Source organism: Diachasma alloeum, unplaced genomic scaffold (genome assembly GCF_001412515.2).
Source record: "Diachasma alloeum isolate Michigan unplaced genomic scaffold, Dall2.0 Dall_scaffold_78908, whole genome shotgun sequence".
Classification (NCBI taxonomy): domain Eukaryota; kingdom Metazoa; phylum Arthropoda; class Insecta; order Hymenoptera; family Braconidae; genus Diachasma; species Diachasma alloeum.
This window is the reverse complement of record NW_021683643.1, coordinates 499177-523820: the sequence shown is the minus strand read 5'-3', so window position 1 is coordinate 523820 and position 24644 is coordinate 499177. Positions and strand designations below refer to the sequence as shown.

The window sequence follows — 24644 nt, the reverse complement described above, 5'->3', positions numbered from 1 at the left end:
GCAACATCCGATGAATATTCAAATCCTCGTTCATGCTCTATCGCTCAGACCATAATTATAGGATCTCTGGGTTCATCGAACCCGATATAAACTCGAGAAAAACGAGAAATAAAAACAAAAAGAATGAACGCTTTCATTCCACCAAGCCAGGAACTCCAATCATAACAATACAGAAAAAAAACAATAAGAAGAGTTGAAATGATGTTCCACCATCGAAAAATTCCGATGCAACAGATTCATTTTGTTTTTGCTATTTAAATAAATTTGGTAGACAACATACAGGCGATTTTTGTTTTTCCATTTTTTGAATAGTAATAATTAATTAATAATGATATAATAAGAATAATATTTTCAACATACTCGTAAGCCTTCCATACGCAGAGCATGCTAGGTAATACAATGGTACTATTACATAGTTCTTGATGGTATAATAAATGTCTTTGTATCTCAAAATGTTCATATTTATCATCAACTTTCATGAATTTGCATTTGGTTCTTTATTACAAAAATAATGAATAATAAGCATTACCCAACGCGGTAAACACTCTGCCAACTATTACCAGATGTTGAAATTCCCTCAAAATGCCTCACCAATCGACGCATTCACAATTTCACATATTTTCCTGATATCATTACTACGAATATTACCATAAATTCGAGAGAAAAAAAAAATAATGAATGAACATTTGTATCATTTCCCATCGCGCATCCTCTAACTGCTATTTCGTACAATGTCATTAATTTGCATTTTACTTCTTTCGTTAAATCATTTTTCTTTTATTTTTATCAGTTCAATGACGTGTCTTTGGTACATTTTTCAACGGACAGCTTCTTCACATTATTTCAACGTTTAACTCACACCGCAAATAAATTAACGGGGGGGTTGGGTATGTCGGACGGGGTTCCCACCATCCGCCGGTCATGAATGCCAACGCGATACAGCAAGAAGTCATTACAAGGGACCGACTGATTATCATGAGAAAAAGAAACTATTACAATGGGACAAATATAAGAGACGAATTTTTCACGAAAATATTCACAGAAAAAAAAAGAACAATACCAGTTGATTTCTTCAGATCAATTAATCGTCTTTAATGGGCTTTCATAGGAATTTTGAATAGTCATTAGCAGTCGACGATTGACGACAAAGTCAATGCTCCATCGTTCGAGAGCTTCTACGGGGTGAAAACACTGCAGAAATGCTCATCAATGAATTTCAAATACAATTATTTCGAATGAATTTCGAATCAATGCCAATTTACCGTTCATCAAACGTTATGAATATAATGGGCCCCTGATTATAATGCACTTCTTGGTGAATTCGCGACGCTGTCTGATGTACTAAAATACCACAACTGTCTACAGTCTGTCTTATTCATGTGTTAATTGTTCTTCATATTTCTTCATTAATCTATATCTGCCTAATTGACCTCGCTATACACAATTTTCAATGGTGCATACACGGCTCACGTGTAAAAATGTGTATAATTTTGTGTCTCATTACTCTATATAATCAGGAAGAAAAGCATTGTTGTTTTCACTCATTTGAAGTTGTTTTTTTTTTTAGAAAAACTGAAAGGCCACCTCTGGTACTGGACTCTTACAAAAGCTTTTTTTTTTTCATCTTTCTCGTTATCATCATTCATTGAATCGCATTCGTTCTACCATTTACATTAATTTTCCTGTTTTACGTCTCAATGAATTCCCACCCGGAATTCATCTCTAGTTATTACCAATAGACATTAATTCAATTAATCGTAGAATATCGATAAGATAATAATTCGTAATAATATAGCAAGAATAAGAATAAATTAGGAACCAATTACAATACGAAGTTAACTAGGAAATTAAATTATAATACGCTTAACTATGGACTATTTATAAATTTTCTTCGTCTTACTGTACGACTTTGTTTCATATTAATTTCTTGTTATCATTAATTTAGATTTTTTTTTTTCGAGGCCTTCTTGTAGATTATCTCGTCGTACTATTTTGTTGAACCCATTAATTTCATTGTTATCATTTCTACCACTGGTAACGACTAGGCCTCACCGAAATTTAACGAAAGAAAATACTGCAGGGGTATGGGGAATAGCTTCGTATCATCGTTTTCCTCTCCACCTCTCTCTCTCTCTCTCTCTCTTTTTCCTCAGTTCCCCTGCTCTACATTTCCCTCCCCGGGGAAGAGATCAGGCAAAGCAGTGGATTGTGAATCGAGTCTTCACGATTGTCGTGATAACAGAGCATTGGGGAGAGCTAGGTATTAAACTTCTATCTACAAATATACAAATTACTTATGCATGTTTTTAGAAAAAGTCCTCCTCTTTCTCATTGTAATGAAAAAAAAAAACAAATAAAAAAAAAGTTTTTAGTCTTTCCACAGTTGTTTGCGCACTAGACTCTGGGGGGGGGGGGCAATGATGATTGATGAAAGCTCGCTTCCTTCCCCGACACTTTGGAAGGCACTCTTGAGGCTCATTGAGCGTGAAACGACGAAACTTGGTGGAGGAAGGAGCAAGTAATCGGAGAAACGAGCAACGAAAAATATATAGTCACACACGTGAATATTCCTTTTCCTCACTCATTACCCTTTATCACTAAGTATATATCTTTATTCTCATTTCTCTCTCCCTCCCCCCCCCTCCGCCACCCTCCTCTGTTAAAAAGAAAAACGCGGAAATAATTTACCCCTTTTATTGTTCGATAAAGGTCTTAAATTCTGTCGCTTGTATATAAATATATAGATTTGTTATTTCTTATTTATATATAAAAGCGAAGAATCTTGGTGAGAGTATTGGCTTTAGTCGAAATGTATATATATATATTTTTTTTAAATTCCTTGGTGACTATTGACTCGAGCGTTTGGGTTCGCTTATCGAGGCTAGTCTCGTCATTTCCACCTGGGAGTAGTCATTCCATACGGGCATTCGGGTTTGCTCTATCGAGGGACACATCGCCGTTGACTGAAACCAGAGATTAGGGGGTATTAATTACATTTTAATTGCGATGGTTTTTAAATTGTTTGATACTGTATCTGGCTAATTATAGTTATCTGTTTAATGGGTGTTTTAGATTTTATCGGGAGATAGCTTTTACGGAAATTTTCTTTTAGAAAATTCTTGACAGTTTTCTTGTTCTTTTCTTTTTTACATCACTCGGTGAAATATGAGCGCGTTATTTTGGGGAATTTCTGGGGGAAATTAGGGGTGGATTATTTACCGAAGAATTTTGGTTCTTGGCCATGAAGATCATGAGGGAGCGGCTGCGGTTACTGAACGGCCTCAGCTCCGGATCTCTACCAGGACCATCCACTGTGTCCACGCAGTTATTACTGCAATTAACAAAAAAAGGATAGATTATTTGTTATTATTAATTATTTTTTTATGAGAAGTTGAGTGGCAAGACAGAGTGAATCAATTTCATTGAAATTTGTTGTTAAATATTGCAGAATTTGAGAAAAATAGTGAGATTTTTTGAAGACCTTCTTTGATCTTTAAAAAATCTCGCTGGAAAAAGTATTCCAGTTTCCAATAAATATCTCGGGATTGCAAAACTCTATTGTATTGGAATCAAGAGAGTAGAAAATCTCGGAAATAAATGAAATTTTCACATTTTTTAAGACTATTTTCCTTAGAAGTTCGAATTCTCAGTAATATTTACTCGATTCTAGGCATGAAATTCTCAGTTTTTAGGCTTTTGAGACAAAAAGCTCGGGACTCATTCTTCATTCTTGCACTTGAATTGATGATTTTTTTATTATAAAATTAATCTACTCATGTTTATTAATCCTCAGATAATCAAAATATATCATCTGAATGGTAAATCAATAAGTGCTGAATTAATATTCAATCATTCCCGAATCCCTTTCTAATATTACTATATCAGTAGTAATTGGCCAGTTTTCAATGAAAATCTCGAAATCTAAGAGGTATAGCAAAATTTTTCTCATGACCTTCTTTGCAGCCCTCAATTCGCACCACAAAAAAGGTCATTACGAAAAACTCAGCTAAGGGCGGAATCAACTTAAACAGATATTATAAAAATATTACTGTATTATAAAACACTATAACAAAAAAATAAAAATTGATATATTGCAACAGGCATTATTAACACGAGTAAGAATATTCTTCCATTGCTCTGAAAAGATAAAGAGCCACAAAAAAAAAGTTTTTTGATTCATCAGTTCCGAAAACTGACTCATTCTGTTTTGTCACGTCGTCGCATCCTCTCACTCCTCTCAAAATAATTTTTCATTATTTACCTCGATCGCAATTCTTTCTGTTTACGTTTACAGTGAATGTAAGCCGCTATACAAATAATAACGACGAGAAATACTGCTATAGTGGCACCTCCGGCGATGCTGGCGGTTTCCAGCATTACCCTTTGTCTGGAAGCTGAATGAAAAAAAATAAATAAAAACTCATTAAAAAATAATTCTCAAGTGGAAATAACGATGTGAAGCAAGAGGTGAGATGATACTTACGCAAATAGGAACCATCCAAGTCCTTAAACTCACACCTCTGCCCTATAAACCCATTGGCGCATCTGCAAGTGTAAAAAGTAAATAATCAGACGAGTCGTACAGGCCACGTAACACCTCTCCCCGTGCAATTTACAATTAAAATTAAATATCATAGGAGTGCAATTGCGTCGGCGAGACGTTAATCACTCAATTGTTGAGTGACTTTTCAGTTTTGTCTGGATTTCCCTCAGAATTAGTAGCGGAACTGATGGATCATGGGTCTGACAATTACCATTATATTTCTTTTTTCGTCTCCATATTTCGGGTATTAAGGTTAATTGTGGAACCGTAATTGATGCCATTCCCACGAGGGTTTGCACATTAACTCGTCGTTACAAATTAAGCACACGAGATACTTCCTTGTACGATTTATACACCGAGCGAAAAAGTCATTGAATATCCCAAAAATAATTTTTGTTACTTGTGCGTAAAGTGAGATTTAAGGGGAGACGGAACCCCTCTGTCTACATCAAATCTTAGAATTGGGTTTTCTCCTACAATTATTAATTTCTATCTATGAAATTACTTTATCGACTCGATTATCGCATTGTTGAGTCAATGAAGTAGTTTAATGAATAAAACATAATAATTACGGGAGAAAACACAATTCTAAAGATTCATATAAACGCAGGGGTTCCGTTTCCCCTTAAGGGTAACGCCACAATGAACGTACCGCGAAATTTACGCAACACTGTTAGAATTTTTGAAATTTCATGGAAGATATTATAGTAAATGTCGTGAGAAATCTTTTTCTTGTCATCAAGAAATCGTCCTCGTCATTAAGAAAAGCACAAAATTTCTTGACGAAAGTTTTTTTTTCTTAGTGCAAGGTATTTTTCTCTTGAAAATTTTCAAGCCACGAGTACTTCTCTAAAAACTGTTTTTCTCAGTGTGCAAACAGATAGGAATGCCTGGGAATTTTTTTGCACGACTTTTGCATTTAGTCAGTACGAAAGCCCCTGATCCGGGATTAACCGGGTCGAGGCTTTTAGTATTTTGAGTCATTTTCGCATCTCCTGACACGAAAAAAAAAAACGATTTGCTGAAACCAAATATGTGGACGTCCGCATGAAAAGGGCCCACTTGGGCGGTATTGGAGTTATGTATATTGCAGTAATCTTAGTACGATTCCGCACATTTTGAGCCAAAAGTGACCCCGAAAGTGTGAAAAATAACGTCGCTATCGAAGATCGAAAAAATAATTTAACATTGGGTTAAATGGGAAACGTCGATAGAAAAACGTGAATATCTCGGAAACTAAATGCGACAAAGTGGGCCCTTTTCATACGGACGTACACATATGTTCACTTCATCGTGAAATCTGCATGTTCAAGCTATGAACCCTTCATGAAATTCTAGTCCCCAGTCATTCGTCCCAAAGAGATGATATATTTGCCTGAATAAATTGTAGCCTTGTGATGATACAGTTTTTTCTCAGTGTACGACACTGAATGAAAAATTATTTTTCTAGAAGTAGATAGGATTCTCCATAAAAACCATAAGAAAAGATAAGAATGAAAAAATAGGGTCATTTTTTTCCGCAAATCCTTCAAACTCATTGCGATTCTTTTGCATAACTCATTGCGATTCTTTTGCATAATTTCTGCATTAATTGAACATGAAAGCCCCTGATTCGCGATTGATGGAATCGAAGCATTTAGTATTTTGAGTCATTTTCGCATTCCTTGACCCGAAAAATCGATTGCTTGATACAAAAAAAAATCCCACTTCATTGCGAAGTCACGAACACCTGACACAACTCTCACATGACCTGTATCATTCTCCGGACTTACAGCCCCAAGTCATTCGTCCTAAACAGATGATCCATTTAGTCGAAGAAATTACTTTCGTGATGAGTGAGTTTTCTCTCTCACTGTAAAAAAACGGCGCGACACAATGCTTGAATTTTCGGAACTCATAGAAAATTTTCGAGCACGTGCAATGAATAAATTACGCCCCCGAAAAAGCCCCATGTTCCCCGAAAGGGACTCCCCCCCCCCCNCCCCCCCCCTCTCCCAAAAAGTGCCGAGAGGAGCCTGGAAAAATGTACGTGGAAAAATTGAGTAGAAAAAATTCCCAAGCGTGCCGACATGGTAGTCGAGGAATGAGACCGAGAAAATGAGATAAGTAGAACGGAATCTTTCATTCTCCATTCTCTCGTTCCTTTCAATTCCAAATATTCAATATATTTGTTACCCCCTCTAATATATCCGCAAAGCCCCCATGGAATTTACCGTTGTACGTGTTTCACCAGCCAACTCCCGGATTATCCTCTTTTTAGGGAGTGGAAGGCCGAGGACAAATGGAAAAAAGATTTTTCGAGTCAAAAGAATTCATCCCTTTTTTTCCAGTCTCTTGGACCGATGGAAATTCCCAAATATCCCAGTGTCGAATCTCTCTCTCTCTACATTATTCTCTCATGTGTAAAACCGTCATTCAGCTTTGTTTGTTTTCCCCCTTTTTTTTAAACAACATTAGGGATAATTCCATTGGCCAAAGCGTCTGGTGTAAAATTCAGTTTTTACATAAACTCCTTTACCCCACCCCATCGGCGCAGTTTCTTCGTCCTCAGCGGATAATTGAAAAAGAAACGACCACGGAAGGCTGGAGAGGAGATCTACCGCAGTGAAGATGACGCTGAAATGGTGGGCTTTAAACGAATCAGGTACAACAGAGAGTGGAAAAGAGAGAAAACCAGGAGTGAGGAGGAGGTGGAGAGAAAAAAAAAACAGGATAAATAATAAAAGGGAGTCGTGCTCGTTCGAGCTTCCCGTTTCCCACGCTCGTCGCTTTGTCGGACGCGATCCGCCAAATTCTTTTCGTTTCGCATTGAAACCTGCGACCGAGGAGACACTGGAATACAGAGGCTATGAGGAGAGTTTCTCAATACTCCCGCGCTTTCCCAGTGTTTTCGATAGTGTGATATCGGAGATTCAGGTGGGATTTCATTGTGGTTTTATCCCGGTAAGCAGTGATGGGGGAAGATTCCTAGAGTTTTTTTATTGGTGAGAATTACTGCGTTATTATTGAATATGAGAATTATTTGAATAATCACAAGGGATTGCCAGAATTCTGAAGGAATAAGAATCGAAACTGTTTCCTAAAATTACTCCTTAAGATCATTCGATACTTGTTCTGTTCTGTTACAGAATAATTTGTCAAAATCATTGATTTTCAAGAGAAAAAAAAACCAAATGTTCGTCTTTAATTGATCCATGAAGGGTTCTAGTCATTGTAAAAAACGTGAATAATGAAAATTAATTTAAAAGATGAATTGCATAGGAGAATGATTCGAATTATTCTCGAACTAAAGTCTTCGAATACAATTCTGTCTCCCCTTCCTTTATCAGTCCACGAAGGGCTTTAATCATTGAATAAAACAAACTAAAAGTATCTGGTAAAGCACATGAAAAGTCCACCGTGACAAAATAATTTATCAAAATAATTAGTTGAATGTTCTTCTTTCATCAATCTATGAAGGTTTTCGCTCATTGTAAAAAACGTGAATAATGAAAATTAATTTAAGAGATGAATTGCATGAGAATTATTCGAATTATTTTCAAACTACAGTTTTGAAATACAATTCTGTCTATTTGTCAAAATAATTAGTTGAATGTTCGTCTTTCATCAATCTATGAAGGTTTTCGCTCATTGTAAAAAACGTGAATAATGAAAATTAATTTAAGAGATGAATTGCATGAGAATTATTCGAATTATTCTCGAACTAAAGTCTTCGAATGCAATTCTGTCTCCCCTTCTTTTATCAGTCGACGAAGGGCTTTAATCATTGAATAAAACGAACTAAAGGTATCTGGTAAAGCACATGAAAAGTCCACGGTGACAAAATAATTTATTAAAATAATTAGTTGAATGTTCTTCTTTCATCAATCTATGAAGGTTTTCCCTCATTGTAAAAAACGTGAATAATGAAAATCCATTTAATAGATGAATGAGAATTATTCGAATTATTCTCGAACTAAAGTCTTCGAATGCAATTCTGTCTCCCCTTCTTTTATCAGTCCACGAAGGGCTTTAATCATTGAATAAAACGAACTAAAGGTATCTGGTAAAGCACATGAAAAATCGACCGGTCAACAATCGCCCATGGGTGGCTCGTGTTAGCATGGAAGGCACTAAACCCCCGCCCCACTTATAGCGTGACGAGCCCCAAGCACGGATTTTGCCGCATTGGCGCATATTCGAATCAAAGGTCAGAGGCCTGAAATCTGCATTTTAGCGTGTGGCCTCGGTCATCCAAGGCAAAGAGTGATCGCAAGACATTCCCCCCTACTGTGTTTGAGTTACGAATGACTCTCTTTTCCCTCTCTCCCTCTCGCTCGCCCCTCATTTCAACAATTTTTAGCCCCTGACTACCTGAAGAATAATTCATCTTGAATTATGCACGGAGTAATTCCTCGGTAACTACCACGGTTAAATTGCATTTCTCATTATTCCTAATCATGAGAGGAGTTTGGGTGACTGATGGCAATTTGACACGAAACCTCGGGTTTATTTTGCCTCTTTTAATTTTCATATTTTTCATATCGCTGCTATTAAAATGAGCTCTGTTTATCAGTCCTGGGTTTTGTATTTATCCGTCCGGGGATCTTTCGCACCCTGTTTCATTCACTTTAACCCCGGTGTAATGATAGTATCGTAAAAAATAATGAGGACAATAATTTACAGGGAAGATCTTCATAATGAGGCAACACTGAAAATGTGAGCATTCGTTGTTGATTTAAGGACAATTTTTTGTGCTGGGGTAGACTAAATTCTGTAGGAGGCAAAATGTTTTACCCCAGCAATTTTTGGAAATTAGTTAGATGGAATTTCATTATGTGAACAACTCAGGAACTTCTGGGGTAAAACTGGTCGTCGTTTTCGGAATTTTTCTCCTGGCAGCATAAAGATTCTAGATCTGTTCGATAAAAACTAATGAAAAATCCCTTCAGATTTTCAGAATTGATAATATTTTATTCGTGAAACAAGAAAATTAATTGATAAGTTGAGAAGAAAAACAGAATTTCATGACTTTTCATTTAACAACAACAGAAATTCAGAATTGAATGGCATATTTTTGTAAAAACTTGGGAAAATTATCCTGAATTGAAGCTTGATTCCATATTTATCGAGATGCAGAAGAAAAACGTTAGATTTTTCAAAAAGCATTAAAAACTCATGAAACAAAATGCATATATTTTCCATCCAGTACTAAATTTTCACATCATTCCAATAAAACCTCTCGAAACTCGCACAAAATCCTCTTTAAAATATTGTCAATTAAAAAACATCTCGTGACAATTGATGAATTCAGATTAGAATTCAATTCTATTTACCCCTTTCTCATCAGTCCACGAAGGGCTTTAATAATTGAGAATAATAAACTAAGGGTTCTTGGACAATACAAAAAACAACGGGACCGAAATCCTGTCGTTATCACAAATAATTCCCACAATTTCAAAAAAGTCAAAAAATTCGATATTTGATCTGCTCTCTCACAAAATATTAATTACTCGAAGAATTCCAAAACGCTTCATTCAAAAACAACAAAACAATCAGAATTGAAAGTAATCAATTCTACAACTAAAATAATAAATAATATAAAATAATTTCTCGAAAAATTCCAAAACGTTTCATTGAAAAACAACAAAAAAATCAGAATTGAAAGTAATCAATTCTACAACTAAAATAATAAATAATATAAAATAATTTCTCGAAAAATTCCAAAACGTTTCATTGAAAAACAACAAAAAAATCAGAATTGAAAGTAATCAATTCTACAACTAAAATAATAAATAATATAAAATAATTTCTCGAAGAATTCCAAAACGTTTCAATGAACAACAACAAACAAAATTAAAATTGAATGTAATCCCTGGGCTACCAAAATACTCCCAAGTATTTATACCAATGAATTATCATACTCACAAACAATTGTAAAGAAGTGACTCTTGGATTTTGACGGTGAAGCACGTTGCCCCATTGAGACAGTACCATTCCGCATAATCCGGTGGACATGTGTACATGTGGAATGTGATGTTGGGTCTTGGTGTCGGTGTTGGTGGTCTTGGCTTAGGCGTCGACCTCGACGAGCACGCGTCTGCAAGCGGAAAAATTATCCCCAATTAGATCATTAACCAATCATAATCATCGTGAAACGGTTCATTTATCGTATCATCCTGTCATAGGAACCGATGTGGGCGGTTGCTCTACATTCTCTAAATTAACAAAAGCTGAAACCTAGAGACAAAAACTACAAATCCCCGTTTTCCCCGATAAATTCCCATACACTCGAATTAATCTGGCCCCTGTGGTCCACTCAGAAACCCCAGGGGCCCCGAAAAATCAATGGATTAATTCGATAGGAAGTGTACGTTACACAATCAACTGGCATCAAAACCCAACGAGAGAACGAAAGAGGAGGAAAAAAAAATAATAAAATATAAATATAATAGCGAAAAGGGCCCACGGCTGATGGCTTTAGAAATATCACAATGGGCCTCTGGGCCCCGATATTCGAGAGGTGCTTAAAAAGAGTCTTATACGGGGTAAGCAGAGAGAGACGGAGAAACTGTAGAAGCGAAAAAAAAAAGTGCGTGTGCGCCAAGGGCTCGTCAAGTATATACACAAGGCGACCGTTTGCGCTCTGTTGTGCCTCAAAACTTGGGGTCGCATCTGCCCTGGGTTTTGCTATCTGTCACCTGTTGAAATTTAACGATCACTCGATTGGCGAAAGAAAATAACAAAAATGCGCCCAAAAACATCTAAAGACAAAATATAATGTGAAACCGCAGGGTAGCCAGGGAAAAAAATGATAAAATAACATGATGTATCTGTTATTCCAAACACCGTGGACGAAAGAACGAGTAGGTTTTTAAACTCGAAGAGTCATCGTAGAATTTTGGATTCGAGGGTATTTTAGAAGCGAAGTGGTAGAACGGTTCAAGTCAATTTTGACTATTGGCCAGTTTTCAATGAATATCTTGGAATTTAAGGGAGATGGCGAAATTTTAGTTATATCTTTTTTTGTAGAGCCAATTGGGAGCTATAACAGATGCAATTATGAAAATTGCGCTGTCTCCCTTAGATTCGGAAATATTCCTCAAAAACTCAACTGGCAGATAAGTCGACTTAGACCGTTTTACCACTTCGCTGCTGATTTGATTTTTTTAACAAGAATATTCACTCTGGAACTGAGAAGAAACGGTTCTGGAATTAAGGAGTCTTAAACTTTTTATTCAGCGGATATTGCAGCTTGACTTGATAGTTATCGAAATAGAGAAAAAATATTTAATTTCGGATGATTCATGGTTGTAATATTCTGAAAACTCTGAAGCATCTGAGACAGAATGCTTATTTTTTTTCATTTACCGTTCAATTTTCAAACATTTTCAATAAATCGTGTTGGCAACTCGCTAATTATCCTCTTCAAATTCATCTTAATAGACTGAATTTTTCTGAATCAAGAGTATTTGATTCGTGGAATAAGAATATTCCTTCTTGAATTGAGAAAAAATATTCTTCAATCAGGGATTCCAAAACTTTTTATTCACTCTTCACCATCCAACATTAAATTTTTTATTGTTGTCAATAAAATAAAAAAATTAATTTTTCAATGTCTCCCGAAAGTTTTAAAATCGATGTTTTTTCGAATAATGGAAGAATACCTATAAATTCGATTTCTATCCTTGTCTTTTAATAGAATGAATAGAATAAATGACAGAAATTTAAAAATAGAGACTACAAATTTTCTCGGATTATCATTATGTAATGTCTTGAAAATTAAGAATATCGTCTTTGAAACATTTTTAATTCAATATCTCCAGAAAATTTCAGAACCAAATTACTTGTTCACTCTCACTTTTTGAAAAACCACAAAATCTCTAAAGGAAAAAATACGTGGAACCCCAGGATAGCCCGGGAAAATTCCTAAACTCGCGGGAAATTGCTGTAATAATTAAACATTACTAAATTAGCAATTTGCTTCCGACTGGAATTTCTATGCCAATGTATTTGAAATTTGGTTCACCATTGCCCCAACGTTAAAATTTCCGACCTTTCCCTGAACATTCGTTTCAAAATAAATTTGTTCAGCACCAAACGATCGAACTCAGTCAAGATGGCATTGGTAATAATATTTTAAGGATGTACTACACCCTTTCGGCCGAAATTCACGTTTTTTTCATTTTTCTGGCAAATTATTGATCGAATTGACGTAAAATAATATATCGTTATTGCATTTTATCATTATTGACTGATTCACGAAGTTTCATAGTAGCGCAATGATTTTCCTGCATTTTTTTCTAAAGCATTTTTTTCTGAATTTCCGAGAAGTTTTAGAAAAAATGCAGGAAAATGATTGCACGATCATGAAATTTCGTGAGTTATTAAGTAATGATAAAACGCAAAAACGGTATATTTTTTCACGTCAATCCGGTCAACAATTTTGCCAGAAAAATTCAAAAAACTTGAATTTTGACGAAAAGGGTGTAATACATTCTTAAATCACAATTGGATTAATTTGAGCAATTAATTTTTCAATTAAGCAAAAAATAATGAGTCAACACACTGTACCTGTTATTCCAAACAACGTGTAGGAAAGAACGAGTAATGTTGCAAAGTACGATGGAATTCTACGTCTCCGACGAAACCTGGCAACACCAGGAGACCTCGACGTATCATTCCGATGACACGACGATGAACTCGATCTACATCTCGAGTTATCACTGTTATCGTCAGGACACGTTCTCTGTATACCCGTCGTTAACGACCCCCTGTGAATCTCCGCTATCCTCGTAATACTTTCCACCTCCTTTCGACTCGTATCCACAACCTCGTTGAGCTTCCATCTCTGTTTATCATCTAATCTATTTTCCTCAATATGCCGACGATAATGAAGACAACGCAGTCTAACGTCATCAAGCCTATCCTCGGATATTCTCCGGGGATCAATTATTAACTGTCCATCCAGTGCGCTCGTTCTCGCTTCCTCTTCCTGTGACGATTCAACAGCACCTGGTACACCGCCACAATTTCGACGCACGTGTCGTCGTCTCCCTGAAAATACAAAAGTAATTACAAGTGATTACAATTGTGGATAATGACAGACAGTATGAACCACTGACAATAGAGGAATTCCAATTCAGGGGAGACTGATTCAATCAAAATTGAGTTTTACTGTCGTTGATGATGTCATTGTTCCTTTATGACACTAATTTATTTTTTATGGGATTTTTATTTCGTTACGCGGTGCAACAGACTCAGCTCTTTATGGATAATTGTGTTGTATTTCGCGTAGTGTGCCTCGAGGGTCGCTCACACACTGAAATTATTATTTCGTTTTTCTTTTTTGAGTGGTAAAAATTCCACTGATGCAATCTTATCTCATCGAGAGTTTATCGACAGGCCTGATAAGACTGAATCTACCTAGAATTGGCGCTATACACTGGGGTTCTGAGGGGCCCCGAATTAGTGGTATGAGCGGGGAAGTATGGGCAAGCGTCGCATATAAGTTGGTGACACACGCAAACGACACATGACTGCTGACGTCCCACGTGCATAGCTCTAGCTCTGATTAATAATTGGCCATTTCCCTCCTGGTTTCATGTACATCGTTACTGCTCTTTCTTTTACGCTAACACTTACACACACGAATTTTTATAATCCGAGTTGAGTTCCATACCGTGAACTGGACACCTACGTTTCGGGTTATTTTGTAATTGCGCGAGTTGCGCGTAACATCCGCCACCAGATGACTATCACCACCTCGATTTTCCACTCTTGGGGTTACAGTGTGAAGTCATCACTGGGTAGTTACCGTTATTGAAGAGTCACACATCATTTTGGTCTTGTGATGACCGGGGATCTGCATGACTGTGGGTAATTGAAAAAATGTCACTCAAAACGTTTTTGTATTTGTGGGGGAGATGACGTTGGTGGGATGAGTAATTTTGTCAATTGGGTCAGTTTGAATTGGATCAATACGTGACTCCCGCAGTATTATTGGAGGTGAAATCTCCAGGTATTTTGATGGTGACTAATTTCATGATACTCATGATTTTTTTTAGTACACTGATGGAAGGATTTAGTTGCTGTTAACGAGAGTTTTTAACTGCACTGAGAAAAAGAGTTTCTTGAAAAGTTCGGATTTAGGGGAGGGTGGGGTAAAAGGGACACTTGAGACTTTTTTTAAATTGTTCGTAACTCTGAAACAAATTCATCAATTGAGCTCAGTTCAGTCTCGTCACGAAAGGAAAGATTTGTTCTTTGTATTGAAAAAAAAAATTACTAAATTTCATCAACATTTCAACCCCTTATTAATATTTTTAAAAAAGTTAAGTGTCCGTTTTACCCCAACCTCCCCAACTTGTATCATGAAACTCGTGGCTTGAAAATTTTCAAGAGAAAAATGTCTTGCACTGAGAAAAAAAAATTTTCGTCAAGAAATGTTGAGCTTGTCTTAATGACGAGGAGGATTTCTTGATGATAGGAAAGCGCTTTCTCATACCAAGTTAAATTGAATTATTTCTTTGAGGGGATACGTCGGTGGAACTTAAGTCTTCACTGGGCCTTGGGAGCCATTAAACGGTTTGGGATATATGACGGAATATGGGAATAACTAGGGAAAATCGCGGACCCCATCGATTTTACCACGAAAAACTTCATTTTTCCCAATTTTTCGCGATAGATTATGAATAAATGAATTTTGAATTTCATAAATTTTACTCTACTCTAGACACGCGACAAATTTATGAAATTCAAAATTCTAATTTTTTGAAATTCCGTGAATGTTTCCAATTTCGATCTTGAAAGTTGAAATTAGTAGTGAAGTGGTAAACGGAGATAAGTCGACTTATCTCCCAGTTGAGTGTTTGAGGAATATTTCCAAATCTAAGGGAGATGGCGAAATTTTCGTAATTACATTTGTTGTAGCAATCAATCGGCTCCACAAAAAAGGTTATAACAAACAGTTTGCTATCTCCCGTAGATTGCGAGATAATGATTGAAAACTGGTCAATAGTCAAAATTGACTCATCTCCTTTTACCATTTCGCTACTGAAATAATGGAATCCACTCAAGTAGTAAACTTTCCAATTTTGTTAAATCTCTTGAATGTTTCAAATTTAGATTTTGAAAGTTTAAATAACACAATCGTTGCAAAACGGGCTTACACGGAGAAATATTCAAGAAAAATTACGGACCATTTCACGTAATCCGCAAGCGAGAATCGTTTTCAGTGAATTTCTATAGGAATATAAGAGAATAAATTTGAAACGTTCAGTAAATTTTCGGATCTATCACCGAAAAAATACGAAAAAGTCACGTAATTTTTCTGGAAGTTGTAAAATCTAACAGAAACTTCAAGACTTATTATGCCTCAGAACATGAAAATTCTTGGATGTTTAAGAATTTTTACGAAAAGTACCGGAAAAATTACGGAACGTGTTAAAATCTCCCCCTCACGGTGACTCATGGCTAGCCGTGAGGCGTCGGACGTTTGAGTAATTTTTACGGAACAGATCGTAGAATTTACGTGACGATTGACACTTTTTATTGAATTTTACTTCGCTCCCAGATTACGTTTCGAAACGTAATTTTTACGTCTTTTTTCTGGTAATTTTTATTGAATATTTCTCTCCGTGTAGAATTAAGGAAGTTCCGATGTTCAAAGAACGCGTTAAAAGACTCGCTGACAAACCATCCCCCTCCCGCTAATTCCCAAAAATCATTATTCATTTCTCTCCACCACTTACTGATGATGAAAAATGCTCCATTTCCATAACCCCACCCCCGAGGAAGTGCGACAAGGAAGGTCCACGCATCCTCCGTTTTCCCCGAAAAATTGAAAACCCAAAGCGCCTTTTATCTCATCCCTCACAAGAACAGAAGTGTTGACCGGCTAAAGGCGGTCTCGCGGGGGATATGGGGCACGTGGCAGATTTTTTTTTTCCAAGAGGGTTTGAGGAACCAGCTGCAGCACTCGCGACAACCGGAACCCTGAAAGCGACTTTTAATAGACCCAAAATATGTTATTCCACACATATTTGAGTGGAAGAAAAAATACTTATGCTCATTCTATCAGATGTGCTATGTGTACTCAAGTCCCTCAGCTTGCAGCCGTTTCCCCTCCACCTATCTGTTCTCTTTATTTGTGTGAAACTACAAACGTTGGATTTTTCAAGATTTGTTGTTCAAATTTTTATACCTAGGAGATATAACTGAATGCTTTCCCTTTACGGCATTTGAAAGCGCCTGCGGATGTGTGGAGATAAAGTGCAAAAGAGCCATTGTACTTGAGGCTCGAGGGGCTGAGATGAAGGGTTTGGTTACACTTTTTATATCCTCCCACCCCCAGAGGGCAATTCTACACCCTTTAATCCCCTCTTCCCTTTATCCACCAGTTCCAGTGCAGTTGTGAATCTCTCCCCATCTCCATTCACCCCCCCCCCCCCNCCCCCACATTACCAATGACCAAATAATTCAAATAATGAATGTACACGGCACGCGCCACAAGTGTCCAACACTTGGTATCCCCCAGGCATCACGCATACCCAAAACAACAATAAAGAATAAATAAAGAAACATATTGACGGTATACGTTGACTGATATTTTCATAATCCGAAAAGAGAGAGAGGGAGAGGGAGAGAGAGGAAAAAAAAGGGGCCCACATACTGCTGACGGCCAAGGTGCGGTCTGAGGCGAAGATGAAAATGGGTAGGAAACACGTGGTTTGAAAAATGAGAGGAGGGAGGATGTATATCTGCACATGCTCTTCCCGCATTTCCCTATACGCCTGTGCATTCAAAATCCGCAGCTGCCAAAGGTGGATAGTATTCGATGGAGGTGGAGGAGTAGAAAAAGTAATACATCAGAAAAAAAAAAGAGGAGGAAGGGAGGGCAGGAAAAGGGTCTATACCTGTTTTTCATCCACCACTATCTCGTTTAAAAATTGAACGGTAACACGAGTCCTGCCACGCGCCCAGCTTCCCTTTCAGAAATATCAAATACTGGCGCAGAATGTATCCATATTGGAGAGCCCATTGGAGTGGGACTTGGTGTGTCTCTCCTTCGTGTGTCTGAGACCTCCTTGACACCGTTGATTTTTTTTTTTATTACTCCGAAGGTGCTTACGTGCTTACTCTCTGCCTACGAGTAACGCCTTCTACCTACGAGCCTCAACTCCGTGAGTCATCGACTTCCTTTTCGTTCATCATTGCCCGCCGGGGGATACTCGATTTCTTGATTTTCAATCGTTGATCATTTTTATTTTTCTCAATCTGTCGCCGGGTTTTATCCCTCGTTCCCCAGCAATTTACGTGGTGGAACTGGATTTTCATTCGCATTGTGTGGGCATGTGAGGGAGATTGCTCAATGAGGAAAAGTTCTGGAGTACGGATTTAGTATGCACGATGAAATATTCTTTCGGGAATTGGCGAGTTATGATTGAAATTTACGGCGCACTGTTGGACAGTTTTGTCAAGTGACGATTCTAATTCTAATTCTACTGCTGTTAAAAAATTTTTGTCTGAAATTTCCGGCACACTTTTTGGAAATTTTTATCGAATTTAATTACCACTGAAATTTCAAGGAATTTCGTGATTGAAAATTCAGAATTTCGGGGAACATCAAAGGGAACTGCAAATAACAGTTCGATTTTTCCCTGAAAATGAATTGAAAATCAGAAAATTCCGATAAATATATTCTTGAATTTTTAGGACTGTGACACTGAATGCGATTTAGGGGGAAATTTTTTGAAATTTCAATTCACTGAAAATTCAATGTAATTTGGCACTGAATATTCATATTAGATTGGAAATTCAAATAACTTGAGGAATTCTTGTCTTTATGCTGCTTGAAATTCTGGAATTTTACTGAATTTTTAGTGAAACCTGAAATTTCATGATTTTTTCCCCTAAATCGCATTCAGTGTTACGATCTTGAAAATTAGTAGTCAACTGTCCATGAAATTTAATTTTTTTTTAAGTGTAGTGGAATTTCAAGGGTTTCCGCAAGTGAAAATTCGTATTTTTAGGTGAAAAACTCAACGGAATCTGTGAATTCCAAGTCAATTACCCACTAGAATTTCAGTAAATGTATTTTTCAATTTCCAATTAATTAAAAATTCATTGCAATTTGGCACTGAATACTCGTGTTCTCGCGCTATGCGCGCGCATGAAATGTAGGAGTCTCAAGCTAAGCTACGTCATCATCATAGATCGCTAATATTCGTTTACTGATCAAATTGTCTTTAAGAGTGATTAATTTTTGGAAATAATGAAAGTTCTAATAGGATGTGAAGAAGAAACTGGAAGGTTATATCGATACATTAATAACAGACAAGCGTATCTATGTAGGGAACTCATAAAACTTACGCTTGTCTGTTATTAAGGTGTCGATGGGATATTGTTTTTACATTTTATTATAGTTCAAAGGATTGTATCATGAATCGAGTTAGGATTGAATTCCACTTCATTCGATCTTGTTTGATTTTCTTTGCCATTATTTTCGTTATTAAGGTCGTGATGTTCCACAGAATGAAAATGGAGAGATATTGCCATTTAAATTAGTTATGGAAAGTGAAGATGAATAAAATGAAGATAGTTTTTTCTAAAAATAAATATATAAAATTTTCACATACTTAAATCTTCATTTTTTTCATATAAAAAATAATATTAAAATTTATATATGTATATTTTTTAAATATTTTCTTATTATATATATTGAGATATGTAAATTGTGAATGGAAATAATCATGAGTCAAACATGACGAAATAGATTGCTGACAAAAAACGTCGCATTCTTTTTTAAAAAGAAGAATCCGAATAAATTGGCACTTTTGTCTTATTGCTGCTCAAAAAATTGGAACTTCATAGAATTTTCTGTGAAATCTGAAATTCCATTTTTGCCATATTGCTTTCCTGAAAATTACTAGTCGATTGTCCCTGAAAATTCAATACTTTTCCAACAGTACACTAAAAATTGTCAACCCGGTAGTTTGAGCTTGGAAAGTAATATTCTAAGAGATAAACACAGCAGTCAAATGACCGGAAAATCAACATCGAACCTATTGGCCGAAAGTTATTTTGAGACGGATATTTGTAGGGAAAATTATGCCGCGGATATTTCGTCACGGATAATAAGTCGGGGAACCAAAGTTCCAGCCTGCGGATACCCCAAAATCGGGGGAGTGGAGAGAGAGAGAGAGAGTCCGAAAAACAGATAGATAATGGAGTGTGGAGCTTAGCCCGGCAGCTGCGAGGCTCGGAGGAGAGGGCCCCATCAGGCCCCACCGAAACCGGCATGTGCGATCCTCATTTTTTTTTCATCATCGACATGTTGGAACGTGCACAGTTAATCAAAAGGTTTATCAAGTCGTAGAGGACAAAGCGAGACTCATCCCCTTATCAAAAACGACACGCGCCTCAGGTGCTTCAGATAACGTCACGCTGATAGACTCCATTTATAGATAGCAAGGTAATTTGTAGGGGCTGGGTGGGGCAAAATGGACACTTTACATTTTCTTAATGCTCATAACTCTGAAATAGAATCATCAATTGATTTCGCTCTGCATATGAGTGCATCACAAAGAGCAAGAATTTTCCATTGAGTGAAATAATATCACAAAATTAATTTCTTGCGCGAAATATCTCAACTCTTGAGGATAAATTTCTTGGAATAAGAATTCCGGTTAATGTATCAGACAATGTCAGATTTCGGTGAAGTCACGACCTGAACATAAACATTTAAATGATAAAGTGAGAATTTCTTGCCACAAGAAATTTGTTATTTCGTGTCAGAAGATAAGAAAATGGCTAAAAATATTAAAAGCTTCGATTCAGTGAATCATGAATCAGAGACTTTCATATTGAATGAATAGAGTTTATGCAGAGGAAAACCTTCAGATATTAAAAAAATATAACCGTTGCTTACGCTCAATCGCTTTGAGTTCGAAGGGAAGCAATATCTTCTTTTCCTTCTGTCAAACTATTCTTGTCTTTTAAGGAATATTATCTCATTTCGAAAATAGACATCACTTTTGCATTTAGTAACTTCCTCTTTAGCCCGAAGAGCACCGATTTCTTGTCTGAAACCTACCATTCATTGATCAAATATGTATGCGATGTTTTTCGCTCAAGAAATGATTTTTGTGATGTTATGTCGATTTTACTCTTAGTGTACACTGAGAGAAAGAAGAATAGGCTCTCAAACAAGTCTTGCTTGGGCCAAAAAAAGTCGCTAATTGAAAATTACCAAAAAAGAAATTGTTTGATTTCAATTTGAAAGTCTCAAATATGAATAATTGCTCCGCGTTCAACAACCACGAAATGTTTCGTCCCAAAGTTATGAGATTGCTATCATATCTTTGTCATTATTTCATTTAAGAATTCGTTTCTTGGCGGTGATTACTGAATAGTCGAATTAAAGAACTCCTATTTCCTGTCAATGATACTTTAGCCGGAAAAAATGATCCCGTTTCATTAACAGTTCGATTAGTTATCAACATTTCAAAAAAGTCAAGTGTCCATATTACCCCACTCTCCCCTAACATCGACTAGAGTTGGATTCAAACCTGTCTTTCATTGAATTATCAATTCTTTTAGATTACTGGAGACTGCTCGGCCCAGTCTACAGTCATCGATTTAAAATAAGTACTTCAATGGTAAAAAAATGTTAACGGTACACGCATTCAGTTGGATGTTCTACTACTATTGCTTTTTCATTGTACTGTTAAAAAAACCAGGAAGAATGACATTGAATGTGAATTAGAGAGAATTCAAGTGAATTCAAGCCGTTTGGTGGGAAATTTTTGACTGAATTTTGGGTGTTGAATCCTAGAATTTTTAGTGTCATCTCCACTTAAACTTCAAGACATTTTGTCATTGCAAAATCACGTATTTCCATTCAGATGAAACACATTCAGAATAATCTAAATGTTACTTCATAAAAAGTTATCGTTTTCATGTCAGCTTTCCCCACTCCTGCCGCAACATGACTAACATTTTTCGAGCGAATTTCCATCACTGCTTTAGACTCCGAAGCGTGCCACCAAAGTAGAAGCCCATTCACCCGAGAAACAATTCACCTGGTGACACAAAAGATGATCAACACCCCTTGTAACCGATCAAGGAAACGTAATCGATAGCAAAAAAAAGGCCCCAGTACTCTTAGCGAAGAGGCACACGACGCCCAAGAGGCGCATCTCAGATGACATTTCGTGCCGTATCGCATGTTCGACAGTTGCATCGCTCCACTACTGTCGGCTATTGCTAAAAAAACATTGTACGATGACGAAGAAGAAAAAAAAAGGATAAGTGATAAAGTAGAATGGGTGTAGAGAGGGTATACGGGATCCAGTGCCCAGGGTTATTGTAAGCACACACCGGCCATCAGCCACTCTCACAACACATGGTCCGCCTCGGAAGCCGCAGATGGTTCCTCCTGGTCGAACGACGATTATGGTTTTTTGCCCTGAACCCAAAATTCAAACTCAAACTGCAGACGATGTATTCTGGGGTATTTCTTTTTTCTTCATCCTCCCCCTCCTCCCCATCGACGAAACATTGTAAAGGTACTTGTCTCGATCTCAACATATTTTTCGTTTGTCGAAAGCGTGCGCCTGCTACCCGCGAATACCTCCAATAATTATTGGTTTATCCTTCAGACGTTACAATGTTGGTGTTCTTTTATCTTATTCTTTGACACAACTTGCCACTTACTGCTTCAATGAATTATATTGCTTTGAGGAATGTTGGGGGCAAGTCTGATCATTCGTACTGTCCTACGCTTCATTGATGATGATCGCCACAAACACGGAAGTCTGTATTTTCTCATTGTTTTCGGAACTTAAGGGGCTCGATTAGGGGTTAGACATAAGCAGGTTCTTGTTACTTTTCAATTTTCACTCGTGCAGATGGTCTGCTGATGTGTTCTACTGGGGTAACGTGGAGACTTGATCATTTTTAACTGTTTAAGACTTATTAAATTGTTTTTCTTCAATAGGAAATCAACGTCTTCCTTCTTTAAACGACTTTAGACTGAGCTCAAGCTTGTCAATACTTTGATAAAGAAAACAATTACGTTAATTCAAAGGATATGATTAGGGAATGCTCTGTCCAAGTGCAATCATCAGTATTGTCCTACGCTTCATTGATGATGATCGCTACAAACACGGAAGTCTGTATTTTCTCATTGTTTTCGGAATTTAAGGGGCTCAATTAGGGGTTAGACATAAGCAGGTTCTTGTTACTTGTCAATTTTCACTTGTGCAGATGCTCTGATGTGTTCTAATGAGGTAACGTGGACATTTGATCATTTTTAAGTGTTTAAGACTCATTAAATTGTTTTCCTTCAATATAGGAAAACAACGTCTTCCTTCCTTTAATGACTTTAGACTGAGTTTGTCAAGTTTGTCAATACTTTGATAAAGAGAAAAATTTCGTTAATTGGAAGGATATAATTGAGGAATGTTCTGTCCAGGTCTGATGATATATTCTAATGGGGTAACATGGACACTCGATCATTTTTAAGTGTTTAAGACTCATTAAATTGTTTTCCTTCAATAAGAAATCAACGGCTTTCTTCCTTCAATGAATTCAGACTGAGCTCAAGTTTTTCAATACTTTGATAAAGAGAAAATTACGTTAACTCGAAGGATATAATTCAGTGATGATGATCGCTACAAACACGGAAGTCTGCATTTTCTCATTGTTTTCTGAACTTTACTGTAACGTCCCCTAGAGGGATAACGGCCAAGTAGTCAATGCAGCTGGAGCCAAAAAAATGAAGGAATTTTCTGACCTTAAGGGGCTCAATTAGAGATCAAACACAATCAGGTTCTCGTTAATCTTCAATTTTGTACTCCTACAGATGATCTGGTGATGGAATTCAGTCGGATAACATGGACACTTGATCATTTTTGAGTGTTAATGACTCATTAAATTGTTTTTTCCCATCACAGCAAAAACAAATATCTGAATTTCACACACCTTTTCTAGACATTTTTCAGACACTAAAAAAAACGTCTGAACAGAATGAAAATGAGTCTGAATTTCAGACGAACAGGTTCTCAAACATCTGAATTCATGTTTGAAATTCAGACAAATTTTCATTTTATTCAGGCATTTTTTAGTGTCAGAAAAATGTCGACAAAAGGTGTGTGAAATTCAGACATTCGTTTTTGTTGTGATGAGAATCAAATTTTTTACTTCAAAGTTTCATGCTTGGGTGCTGAATACTGCCCATAGTTATTAATATTTAATCAAAAATGCCAGATATTTTAGTGTTATCTCAGTCTCCCCTACTCACGTGTGAGGTTAAAGTGCAGTTGTCATTTCACTCGAATATTCCGGATTATGAGGGATTATTACTGGCGATTTTGAGATGGCGAGTGTCTGGTCCTGTTTCTGGTCTTTTTCGAACGGCTGATGATCAACCCTCATCATCACCTAAGCGGAACCGAAAAACAATGAAGACATATGCTCAAGACTCTGAAGTGGGTTTAGATTAGGACCATCGGGAGGTAAAAGATGGTAAGAGAGTTTGTTCTCTCTCGAAAACGCATTCTCTCGTGTTTCTTTTTTATGTTTTTTTTTTCTTTTTCACCGGGAGGTCGATCAACGGCAGACGACAATGGTGCGGGCGCGATGCCGCACCAAGGATAATTGGACGGCGCGTTAAATTAGAGGGAGAGCCTGTTTCTTTGGAGCGGCGAGCGGAACGAGGCGGAATAATTTTCCTTGTTTTCGAGAGCAAGGCAAGAGGGAGAGAGGGATTGGATCGTTAAGGGTACCTACTATATCCACCAGGTGGGTGGTGGCCGAATTACTTCGGGAGGATTAGCTTCGACCTGTCCTGCGGACTATTCTCGCATGATTAAAAACACCGGGGAAGATGGATAGAGGGAAGATGGGGTGAAATTGTTTTTCTGGGTGGTTAAAAAGGGATCGTTAGTTATTGATGATGACAATTTTTAATTTTGGGAAGGGTGACTTTGAATTGATTTTACACTGTTAAAAATTTTTGCCTGAAATTAACGGGAACTTTTTGGAAATTGTTATCGAATTTAAGGACCGCTGGAATTTCAAGGAATTTAGCCATTGAAAATTCAGAATTTCGTGGAAA

At 36.9% G+C, this 24644-nt stretch overlaps 1 protein-coding gene across 1 annotated transcript in view; it reads right to left on the bottom strand.

Moving 5' to 3' along the window:
- Positions 1-199: 199 nt before the first annotated feature.
- LOC107047882 overlaps positions 200-24644 on the bottom strand; it is a 44209-nt gene continuing 19764 nt past the window's right edge. The window contains exons 2-7 of the mRNA XM_015270775.1: positions 13097-13579; positions 10451-10622; positions 4484-4545; positions 4262-4394; positions 3220-3331; positions 200-2963 (exon numbers count right to left, since the gene is read on the bottom strand). Of these exons, the coding sequence (XP_015126261.1) occupies positions 2847-2963; positions 3220-3331; positions 4262-4394; positions 4484-4545; positions 10451-10622; positions 13097-13579 (1079 nt within the window). The 3' untranslated portion in view covers positions 200-2846. The remainder of the gene's footprint in view (positions 2964-3219; positions 3332-4261; positions 4395-4483; positions 4546-10450; positions 10623-13096; positions 13580-24644) is intronic.